We start from the raw sequence: 12,713 nt of genomic DNA, 5'->3' as shown, positions 1-12,713 counted from the left end.
TTTGTCCACAACCACATTGTGCTGTCCCCAACAAAATAAAAGACACTGGAATGAAAATAAGCAAACAACAACAACAATAAATAACCCATTCTCAGTTACCATAAGAACAGTGATTTTTTTGTAGATTTTTAAAAACATTTGTTTGTTTTTGTTTGCTTTTCTTTTTAATGCATGCTCTTTTTTATCAGGCAAAATGCATTAACACCATAGACAAAGAAAAACACTCACAGGACTGAACTGTACTTTATGGCAGTGGTGGCTCACTCACCAACAGTCAATCAATGTCATGTGTACTGTAACACAACCAACGGAAAACACAGGGAAAGCAAAAATATAGTCCCATCTCAACACCCAGGGTCATGATTGATTAATACACCTATTAACACGTCATCTCTTTTCATTGGAGGAGTTTAAACTTTGTGTGCAATTAAGATTCTCCATCATTTTGCATTACTCTGTCCCTGAGCTTTTGTTCACTATAGCATTACCTTTACTCTAATTTCATATAATTTATATATTATTCTTTTAATTTATATGATTTTTATGGGATATACCACATGTTCTTGATAAACTCTAATAAGTGCCTACAAGAAGATCGCCCAAGGAGGGAGGGGTTGTGCTTCACACTAGAATACGGGTGCAATGATTCTCCAATGGTCTTGTGCAATTTCATTTTCTTTGTAGTTTCTTGGTATCCCAAAAAGAACACTCTTTTTGAAATAACATTTCCATTGTGAAATGTTGCAATGATCTCACCTTATAGGGTACAGATGTTTTAAGAAAGGTTTGACCCTCAGAGAAGACAGTGCTGATTATTTGATAACAGCACTCTTCCAATAGAATTCTACTGGTGAATGAAGCATTACGTTTTGAGTTTTCACAGCGATGGTGTACATCTACTTCGCCACATAAACTGGAGATGCACAATTTCAACAATTCATGTGCCCTGCTACAGGGCTATGTTTAGATACAGGTCAACACCACTCTGTAAACTTTCTCTCCGACACGGTTGTGCTCATTAGTTTAGTTCAAATTTGGACGCCTCACAGGAAATCTGGAAAGTGACAATTGCCACCCTGAAGGGGCTACGAAGAGAAAAGCGCAGTTGTGTGTATGTGTACTTGTGCCTGAGAGAGAGAGAGAGAGAGAGAGAGAAAGATAGATAGAGAGACAGAGAGAGAGGGAGAGACAGACAGAGAGAGAGAAAAAAAGAGAAAGATACAGAGAGAGTGCAAGAGAGAGAGAGAAAGAGAGAAAGATTGTGATGTGTGTATATGCGTGCGTGCGTGTTTCTGAGTGTGCATGTGCATGTGCGTGTGCCTGCATGTGCATGTGCGTGTGTGTGTGTGTGTGTGTGTGTGTGTGTGTGTGTGTGTGTGTGTGTGTGTGTGTGTGTGTGTGTGTGTGTGTGTGTGTGTGTGTGTGTGTGTGTGTGCATGTGTGTGCATGTGCAAGCACGCATATGCATACAAATTTGTTGCACCTTTCACTGAGCTAGAAGTCTTTGTGCACTCCAAGCCAGACACAATTGCAGATGTAATAATCACCTGTTAGGGAAATCCAATCAAAAAGAACGTTTAAATTAGCTTAATGTGATCGGTTCCAACCGCTGAGGCAACACAGGGATTTTCCACGTTGAAAAGCCAAAAGTCTTCATCTGCTAACTGCCTAGCATCTCACTCTCCATCTCGTGTGCTTGTGTAGTGTGAACCAAACAGAAAACTCAGCCGACAGATACTGTATATAGTGTCAGGTGTAGCAGTTCAAGACATGCTTCATGGAAGTGATGGCTCGGATGGGATGGACACCACAGGAAAACAACACCTTTTTTGCCCACTGCACTCTCTTCACCCTAAGGCCATGGTAGTGGGTGCGAGGTGATGAGGGCTCGAGAATCAGCAAGATTGGGATGTAAACAAGCTATGCAAGGATTTACTGTATGTGCTCAAATACCGTTTCTTTGTTTCCTTTTGTGTTTTGTTTTTTTTTTAAGCGCTGAGAGGCAGGACATGTGTTGTGTGTGTATATGTAGTATTATATGCATGGAACATATTTTTTTTTCTTAACTGTGGCGCACTGTACAGTGGCTCCACAACACACATGTACAAACAAACCCCACCTACAGCCACACACACTCACGCACACACGCACACACACACACGCACACACACACACACACACACACACACACACACACACACACACACACACACACACACACACACACAGAGTTCTACAAGCCAGTGACGTACATCTCCATGCCGTCGTTGAAGGTGAAGATGGTGGTGGTGCTGGCGGAGGTGGAGCCGTGCTTCAGGTCCGCAATGCTCTCATAGAGGTTCTCTCCCGGCAGCAGCATGGACTTGGCGGGCGCGTGCTGCATTTTAGGAGTCTGCTGCTGCTGCTGCTGCTGCAGCTGGAGAGGAGGAGGGGGTGGCGGCTGCTGTAGGGGCTGCTGAGGCTTCTTCTTCTTTGGCCGTAGTGTGGCGCTGGCGTTGGGCATGGGAGGGGCCCTCTCCCGAGGCTTCCAGCTGCCGGCCGCTGCTGCTGCTGCTGCTGCTGCTGCTGCTGCGCCGATGCCGACGGCTGCCCCAGCCCCCGCTCCACCGCCCTCTATGGCCTCGTAGGCCGGGTCACACTCTTCGGAGCCAATGGCTTCGTAGCAATGGTCCTCCATGGAGCCGGGGGGCGCGCGGGCCCCTTTGGCCTCCTGCGGGGCCCACGTTTGCGGCTTGACCACCACGCTGAAGCCCCCGTCGCGATCGCGATCCCGGTCCCCACGCCCCAAGGTCCGGTAGCCTGTGTTTCCCGGAGGTGACCCAGGCATGGCTCTCTTCTTCTTGCCAGGTTTACACACTTTGGAGTACATGTCTGCAATCTGGGAACAATAAAAACAATGTGTCAACATCTAGTCCAAAGATCAGAACATACCCTAGTCTTAGCCCAGAGTATCTTTAGCTACAAGATGTGTGTCTGTGACACGTGTATCAGACAATAATGGGCAGCCGTGGCCTAGTGGTTAGAGAGTTGGTCTTTCAATCTAGGGGTTGCAGGTTCGAATCCCCCCTGACCTCTCCCTACATCTCCATCCATGGCTGAAGTGCCCTTGAGCAAGGCACCTAAGCCCACATTGCTCCAGGGACTGTAAACAATACACTGAAAAATAATGACTGTAAGTCACTTTGAATAAATGAAATGTAATATGTAATAAACCCCTATTATGTTATTAATAATAATTATTTCATAATAATAATTAACAATAATTAATAATAATTAATAATAATAATAATAATAATAATAATAATAATAATAATAATAATATCTATTCATCAGTACCCTTACTGCACCACACCAACACATGCACAAACTCACCCCAGCTGCTGATGGTTGTAAGCTGTCGCCCAGAGGCATTATCTGTTTGTGTTGTATCACGAAGTCATCGTCATCTGGCGGCTTCCAAATGTACTCCTCGCCATTACCCATGAAAACAGCTTCCTGGTGGACCGACAGCACAGGCAGAGGAAACAGTCACCACGTGTACCTTGTGTTATTTTCCCTACCCAATATTTCCTACATTTTGGAACAGGAGAGTGGCCACATCTCCAGCGCACAAAGACAAACATTGGGCATGCATGAGGACATCCCCATGAGAGATACACTGACACATACAGTATGTAGTTCCACAGTGCCCTTGAACAAGGCACCTAACCCCATACTGCTCCAGGGACTGTATCAATACCCTGCAATAACTGTAAGTCGCTTTGGATAGCAGTTCTATTAGATTTTCCACGAGAATTGCTATTTTCTCTCTGGTCTTTAGGTGTCTGTAGGCAGTCAGCATTAATGGCTTTTTCTCTGTATCTGTGGTGTAGCTGTGGACAGTTTTGTCTCTGGTCCTCTATTGTAATGAAACTCTTTAAGGCCTTGGCCAGGACTCCCTGGCAGAAGAGTTCTTGTAACTCAAGAGGACCACTTCCTAGTTAACGCAAGGTTAAATACAATAAAATGAATAAAGTTTGACCTGTTTTTTTTGTTCTGGAACCTCAATTTCAGATGCAGTACTGTCATAGTTCCTTCCATTGGTCAGTGTATCTACAAACATGACATCTGTTGAGACCAAACAGTTCTAAAAAAATTAAATAAAGAGAGTTTTCAACGCTGTTATATTCTCATAAAGTCGACATTTCAGCTGGTCTTAGATGTTGTGTTGTACAGATGCTGCACCTGGTTCTTAATGGGTTAAAATGTGGAACTGACGTAAAGTGAAAAGCCCCATAATGTAATTAGTTCTAGATGGCATTCCTTCCTTCCTTCGGGTCACTCACAAGTTAATTAAAGCCGCCTTGTTCACCTGAGACAATTAGATAACCACAGTTCATATCAGACGTGGATGGTGTTCTCTAAACTCATAGCTCCTCCATTTTCACTTCAGATGGAACCATCTGCACGTCTCACCTCCAATGCTTACCACAAGAACAAACTGCTTGCACACATGAGAGTGTCTTTTGTTTTGATGACACGACTCCTCTCATGTTGTTATTTGAACATAATCAGCATGCTACTGTGGAGAATCAGGGGGACAGTTACATTTGTTGAGACACATTTACAAGAACATTTGATGCATATAAAAGAAATGGACACAGACAACATCACACAGTCACACGCATAGACAAATGCACACAAAGATACAACAAATCAGACACAGGCAGACATATAGATATGGTTTACATACAGTGTGTCACAGCAGTGAGTACACTCCTCACATTTCTGCAGATTTGTAAGTATATCTTTTCATGGGACAACATTACAGAAATTTCACTTTGACAAAACGAAAAGTAGCCAGTGTACTGGTTATTTAACCACTTCCATTTATTGTTCAATCAAAATAGTTCAAAATACAGCCACTCATTTCTCATCCTCTGGCAACAATGTTAAAATACCATAGAGAGAGTCATGATCTGCTTCACTAGTCACAGTACATGTTCAGCTTCCCAATGTTGACGGCATACATGCAGCCCCAAACCAGTCCCACTACCATGCTTGACTTCAAGCATGGGGTACTTTACTCTGTACAACTCACTTGGTTATCACCACGCATGCTTGACACAAATTGAAACTAATTTGTTTATCTTGGTCTCATCAAACCACAGGACATGGTTCCAGCAATCCATGTCATTAGTCTGTTTGTCTCTGATGAGACCAAGATAAACAAATTTGCTTTTGATGGTGTCAAGCATGTGTGGTGGTCACCACTGTGGCTGGGTGTACACTGTGTGTACTGTGACGTCGGAAGCAGATCATGATCCTCTATTGAATTTTAACATAGGAGTGTACTCACTATGGCTGAGACATTAATGGCTGCATTTTTTAATCATTTTGAGTGAACAATACATTGAAATGGTTATGCAAGTTATACACTGGCCACTGTTCATTGTGCCAAAGTGAAATTTCTTTAATGTTGTCCCATGAAAAGATATACTTTCAAATCTGCAGAAATGTGTGGAGTGCACTCACTTCTGTGATACACTCGTTCCACCATTTGCAAGGATAAAAGATAAGACTTGCAAAAGAGTATGACCAAGAAGGGACTCAATGATGTATTTCTTTAAAACACACACTTCCATCTGGAAGACCATTAGTGGATAGCAGTTTGGCTGCATCCCAATTTCACTTCGGGTTGCATCAGCATTTAGCTACGTATACTGTGCTTGGGAGGAGGAGACTGTCAACCAACAAATTAACAAGAGATGATAAGGAAATGTGGTTTACAGCCAACGTGGAATTAGTGGCTAGTGTGGCAGTGCACTGTTGTAGTAGTGCATCAGTGGTGTAGTCTACGTAGAACGCGGGTATACAGAGTATACCCACTTCTACATTTCAGGGATTTCAGTATATATTGTGATGAAGCGGTCTGCACACTGTGTATTAACTCCAAAAATACTTTATTTCATTTTAACATATGGCAACGTTTCCATCCAACAGAGGGATCTTCCTCAGCCTGATCACACTACCTACTACCTTTTGTCTGGCACCTGGACAACTACCTGTGGATGTGCGCACCCTACCTCCAAACACTAGGGATTTCAGTATACCCACTTAAAATTGATTGATCCATTGTTTTGAATAGCACAAATATATACAGTATACCCACTTCAATAAATGCTCAAATATACAGTACACCCACCATAAAAAAGTAGACCACACCACTGTAGTGCATGAATCATTAGTCAGAACAGTACAGTAGCTAGCACATGGGAAGTGTGGGAAGAAAAGACATGTGACTGTGCACGTACACGTACATGCGTGTTAACAGGGATAGAGTTAATTTTATAACAGTGCACACACACACACACACACACACACACACACACACACACACACACACACACACACACACACACACACACACACACACACACACACACACACACACACACACACACACACACACACACACACACTTCACTTTCATTGAAATATGTAGACACTGGGCTTGGGTAAATACTGACTGCTGAGGCAAATCATTTCATATACATAACAGCGAAGAAGAAAGACAGTGCATACTCTTTAACATCATTACATCAGTTATCATGTGGTATAAGGACAAAACAGCCATGAAACACATTTTAGTGTCAACACAGTGCACACAAAAACTTTCTCAGATTCAACTAGATAGGTCACATTCCCTGTGAGTGTCACAATAAATGGAAGGAAGGATGGAAATTGGAAAGATGGATACATAAGGGACGAAATTGTGATGTTTAAAAGGGAGGGTGGACTGTACAGTTGGATTGTGCATTGGGTGTTCGCTTAACACATTATTTTCAAAAATGGGTCAAAGATTAGGCCATCACATACAAGACTTTCATGTGTTTCTGTGCAATTTTCTGTTGACAGCTTCTTGCCATCACGGCCAATGCCTGGCACTCGTGATTGGCAGTTCTTTAAGATCTCCTGCTCTTCAAAACAGAGATAGCCCTCTATTTCTGGAAATTGCATCATCTCAGAGGGAGATTGCTATGAGGATAACACGACATGATGTTATCAGCAGTACACATCTAAAGTAAACCCATTAGCCTCATTTCCCACCTCGGAAAAGACTCACATTTATCATGCCGCCATAGAGAGAATGTATCTGCTGCACACCTGAGCTATATAATTATATAATTTAATTGTTTTTAGCCACATGAGATAGAGTACAATATATTCTAACCATCATAGTGTACACTGCACTGCTTGCTTGTCAAGGGATAATTCAAAATGAACTAATTATTGTCTTTTTATGAATTGTGCTACACATATACATAACAACAATAATAATAGATTTGCCATTCCCTGTAATTACCAGTGCATGCAAAGCCAATGCTTAAAAAGCTCCATTCACAGATTGACCATGTATTAGGACAATGTACAGAACAGCGAGTAAGATTAAACAACATGCCCAGAACATCCGTACAGTATTGGTATGAGACTATCGAGAAATGGGGGCATTGTTTCATTTCAACATTGTACTATGGGATGGCACTGGTGTAAATGCAGTGTGGGTAGCCTACACAAAACCAGATTGGCTGACAACTGCTCGTCTTACTGCACTGATGTACAACCGTTCTTTTACTGTTGTAAGCCACAAAAGCCAATGCACAATTCAAAATGAATGCATCAATCACAAGCCAGCAACTCCCTGCTTTTTTCCTCTGTATTATTGTGGGTTTTTAAATCGCAGTATTGGTTGCTAGGCTGCTTGTGCGTGTCTTACCTTGGGGAAGGTGGGCAGGTTAAAGGCCTCGATGTTCTTGCGGGGCATCTTCATGCTGTGGGGGTGCGGTGGCGGCGGCGCAGGGTGTGAGGGCGGCCCGTGGCGCAGGTCTCCGCTGCTGTGCCTCTGCTGGACCAGCTCCTCCGTCTCGGTGCCGTTGTCCCTCTTCTGCGCCGCCTTGTCCACCTTGCGCACCTTGCGGATGCAGGCGTACTCGCTGCTCCCCTGGGGCGGCGGCTCGGCGCTGGGTGCCATGGCCTGCGGGGTGATGCTCTCCGGGTCCCCCATCCCTCCGTCCACGCCGTCTCCGTCCGGGTCGGGGGGCGCAGGGGTGTTGGCCGGGACGGCCGGCGGCGCGGGGGTGTCCGTCTCGCCAGCCCTGCCCCCTACTATAGCATAGAGGGCGTCGTCAGGGCAACGGCTTGCAGAGGAGCGGCGGCCCACCTCAGAGTATGTGTGATCACCATCCTCACCATTGCCGGGGGGGATCTGCGGCAGCTGCCGGTCCGAGTTGGAGCGTCGGCTGGGGAGAAGCAGCAGGTCCATGCTGGCTGGCCGGTTCTTCTTGTCCTTCTCTGAATCACATGCAAAAAAAAATCGTATTATCCCTGTGAAGACGATCAACATTCATCCAAGCCATGCTGTTAAGCAGAGTTAAGCAGTAGGCAACTTGACTTCTTCTCATCCAAGGAGCATCTATCTCCAAGCTCAAAGAAGAAGTCCTGCTGCTTACAGCTAACATCTTTAAACATTTCTCATCATCTGATTGATTCCTAAAGACAAATCACTTGTGGAGATTCAACTTCAACTTCAGTATATTGGATATCAAATGTATGAACGTTACATAGTTTTGTCTGGACAAGAACCATGCTGCGCTTGTACATACTTTTTCCGTTGCAGTTCAGTTTGTTCATCTCGTGCAGCTTTGTGTCCGACTTGCTAATGGACCTCAGCTTGGACTGCCTCAGGATACTCTGACAACACACATCAGAAAGAAGAACATTTCAGGGGGCATTCCAGGAAGATGGTTCAGTTTCTACCAGAGGTAAGCTGACTTGGAGAAGATAGAGGAGTAATAGAGGAGTACAGTGGCTGTGTTTAACGATTATAAAACATCAGATCGCTCTGATATAAGGTTTACCACATGCTGCATGTTAACATACCACTGGGGGTTACTAAACCTTCTTTCTAGAATCACCCCGTTCTTACAACAGAACACACACATACACGCACACGCACACGCACACACACACACACACACACACACACACACACACACACACACACACACACACACACACACACACACACACACACACACACACACACACACACACGTACACATACAAGTCAAATTAACTTCCATTCAGTCATTCACTGTATGTCTAAAAGAGGGAAGTCAGCAATAGGAGATACAGTACGAGGGAAAGGGGGGTCTATATTAATGGAGTTGTATGGAGGCAGACGGTGGTGAGGTGCGCTGCTCACCATGTCCATTAGCCGGTGCTTTCCGCCCTCGCCGGAGCCACCGTGAGTCTTCCCCTTCCTGAAAAAGTGCCATGAGATGTCAGCTCTACAATCTGGCTGCTGCTTTGGTGGCCTATATATATATACTGTATTCGGTATTTGTTTGTTATGTCCGTAGATTAAGACAACTTTGCGCTCCAGAAGGACACAATCACAGACTGCATGCCCACACATAATGCTCAGACAAAGAGGAACATGTCAAGAGGATAACTCGGACACAACAGAGTGAGACTGAGACTGGGACCGTGCGTGGGATTTGTGATGTGTGACTGGTGGATACCTGGAGACATTTGTTTTTCTAATGATTTGACTTCAATTACTTTGTACAAAATCTTGCAGGAAAAAACGGATGTACAATTCTACCAGTCTACAAGTCCTACAAGAGACTTTCTGCCGTCCATGGATGTAAACAGTAATTTATCACACAGGTGGCTGCCTATGCTTGTCTTATGATCACACTCCTTGCTCTTTTTTTGCGACATGGAATATCAGCTCCCAAAAAAATACCCTAAATTGTTAACATCCTACATCCTGAAAATAAAGGTGGAATGTCCGCACACTGCTCCCGTTTTTCTTTTGCTTTTATTTTCCCAAGTGAACATTTTCGAGCGGTATGCTCTTCTCTTAAAGGGACACTGTGTGAGATTTTTTGTTGTTTATTTCCAGAATTCATGCTGCCTATTCAGTAATGTTACCTTTTTCATGAATTCTTACCACCACCATCAAATTCTAAGTATTCATTATGACTGCAAAAATTGCACTTTTCATACATGAAAAGGGGGATCTCCTCCATGGTCCGCCAGTTTGAATTTCCAAAAATAGCCATTTTAGCTGCAAAAATGACTGTACTTGGACCATAATAGAAAATATATTTATTACTTAGTGAACTTTCATGTAAAGATCAAATTTGGCAATAGGCTGCCCAGTTTCAATGAGCAGCATAGTTGCAGGACCTTTTTTGACCATTTCCTGCACAGTGTCCCTTTAAATCTGATGAAGAGCATACCGCTCAAAAACTTTCACTTGAGGAAATAAAAGCAGAAGAAAAACTGGAGCAGTGTGTGGACATTCCACCTTAATTTTCATAGTGTCTCACCTTTTGCTCTGCACCTGCGTCTTGGATGTGTGCACCACTACCTCACTTAACATCCTACATCCCCCTACAACACCTGTCCGACCAACCAGATAAAAATATCACAGGCAGCGCTGACACATCACGTCCCAATTTGGGAAACTGCCATAAGCCACACACGTAGGGAAGCTGTCTACCTGATAAACAGGTAACGACCCTGTCTCTATAGCTTAAAATCAGCTTTATTTTTCAACTATAAAAATATTGTGAGATGCTAACTGTCTGCTATGCCTGAAAGCTCAACCTGTCACTGTCTGTACACAGGACTCAAGAGAACATGACTTATGGAGTAGGCTAGCGTTATGGAGACCTCAGAAATAAGGCTATTTTCTAACTTACCAGGCATAGCGCTGCTTCCATCCCTATTGAGCTGACTTACAGCACTGTAACGTTAGAGTAACTTCAATTAGGCCTACGCCATGCCTTATTTCACTGTGTTCACAATGAGTGCATCAAAACCTTCACCAATTTACAGCGTAATCACCAGCGATACAATTCATTCGATTCAAAACAAAGACATAGACGTGTGTGAATGTGAATATTGGGAGAGAGAAAGGGAGGCAGTCTGACTATGAGGGAGAGGAGACAATAGAGAGAGGAGATAGAGGGGAGACAGCCATGAGAAAAGGGTAGAGGGAGGGGATGAGGAATGGAACGCGGTTTCCCCTTTTGAGAAATCAGTGTTGTGTCCGGAAGTCATTAACCGTGACACCATTGTTATTCATCACTATGATTAACTTTTCCCTACAGCCAATGATGATGAACAACACACCCCCCAATTCAGTCTTCAGATATTGTAAGGACATAATAATCCCCCCCCACCGCAGCAAATGTTTCATATCTTTGTCTCTTCACCTCACGAGGGCTGGCAACAGTTGGGCGATTTACTGAGTCAAATACTTGACAAGGTCAGGCCCAATGTGTGGGGCGGTGAAAGGTACTTACTGTTACCGGACAGAAAATCTTCCTGCTAAACCATCCTGCTTCACAAATAGATCACATGTGATTAAGAGGAGAAAAAAATGTATTTGGTCAGCATTTCTGCTGCGAGACAACAGCAATGAGGATGAGGATAACATTCAAAGTGCAGTATGCCGTAAACAAGGCAACTTGTTCAGATACACATAACACAAAATGGCTTAACAAGGGTTGGTGAACAGCACAGGAGGGTGGTGTGGTGACGACTCAGGGGGAGGGGAGGGGGCAGGAGGGGGGTCCAGGGCCTCGGCAGGGTTGAGTGCTAGGGAGATCACATGCTATCTTGGAAGAGGGGTGGGAGTGGCATATGGACGTTTGGTGGGGAGTGTTGTGTGGTACACTTTGCAGTATTCATTCAACGCTATTCTGAGCATATATGGTCCCATTCCATACTGTGTTAAATTTGAAACTTTCAGGTGTTAAATGGACACCGTGAAACCAGATATGCTCTAGAGTAGTGTTAAATTCAACACGTGCTACATTCAACACAAGTAAACATTTTAAAACTACATTGAATGGGGCCAAAATGTGCTCAGCATAGTGTTGATTTAACACTGAGAAATATACCGTGGAATAGGGGGGTGTTGCAGTCTAACTCACCTCTGACATCCCACGCAGAGCACGACGATGAGGATGGTGACGACGAAGGCAGAGGCAGCCGCGATGGCCCCAAGCAGTAGGACCTTGCCATAGGGAGGAGCAGTGAAGTTTACCCCGTCCTGCATGGAGGCCATGTGGGGGGGCTGCCTCACTCGCACGGCACACTCTCTCTCCTCCTCCTCCTCCTCCGCCTCCTCCTCCTCCTCCTCCTCCTCTACCCCACTCGCTCACACACGTTTGCTTTCTTTCTTTCTCACTCTCTCTCTTTTTCTCTCACTCACTCTCTCTCTCTCCCTCTTGCACTCACCCACTCTTTTTTCCCCTTTGCCTTTCACACACACACACGTTCATCCGCTCACACCAACTCTCACAAGATCTGCAGGAAAAAAGAGGAGAGAAAAAGAACATGGGGTAGCATGGGGCGGGGAGGGAAGAAGTGTTGTGAAAGACTTGTCGTCAAGCACTGACAAGAGAGGACCACCAAGCCATTAGATGGTGAGACCAGGACATTAATAAAACAAAAAAAAGAAAATGTTCATCAGAGCAGAGACTTCATTCTAATTACTGCACAAACTCCATAAGGTGTCATAAATAAACACAGCCTCATCCATCTCTGCGTCCTGCCAAGCGAGTTGTGAATAAACATGAGAAAGCGCCAGAGAAGGAGGGCGATATTCCTGGCCCTGATCTCTGTAAGCATTAATCAGGGCTGTGTGTGTG

The 12,713-nt window shown here is 44.4% G+C and overlaps 1 protein-coding gene across 1 annotated transcript; it reads right to left on the bottom strand.

Moving 5' to 3' along the window:
- Positions 1 to 2,233: 2,233 nt before the first annotated feature.
- On the bottom strand, positions 2,234 to 12,148 carry si:dkey-70p6.1 (uncharacterized protein LOC570575 homolog). The gene is made up of 7 exons (XM_063209613.1): positions 11,994 to 12,148; positions 9,245 to 9,302; positions 8,643 to 8,730; positions 7,757 to 8,331; positions 3,373 to 3,495; positions 2,602 to 2,878; positions 2,234 to 2,532 (listed from the first exon to the last, which is right to left on the bottom strand). The coding sequence occupies exons 1-7, from the start codon at positions 12,125 to 12,127 to the stop codon at positions 2,234 to 2,236; spliced, it is 1,554 nt and encodes a 517-aa protein (XP_063065683.1). The 5' UTR covers positions 12,128 to 12,148.
- Between the last annotated feature and the right edge of the window lie 565 nt (positions 12,149 to 12,713).

Source organism: Engraulis encrasicolus, chromosome 10, assembly GCF_034702125.1.
Source record: "Engraulis encrasicolus isolate BLACKSEA-1 chromosome 10, IST_EnEncr_1.0, whole genome shotgun sequence".
In the NCBI taxonomy this organism is placed as follows: domain Eukaryota; kingdom Metazoa; phylum Chordata; class Actinopteri; order Clupeiformes; family Engraulidae; genus Engraulis; species Engraulis encrasicolus.
The sequence above is the reverse complement of the archived record's forward strand: the minus strand, read 5'-3'. Positions and strand labels throughout refer to the sequence as shown.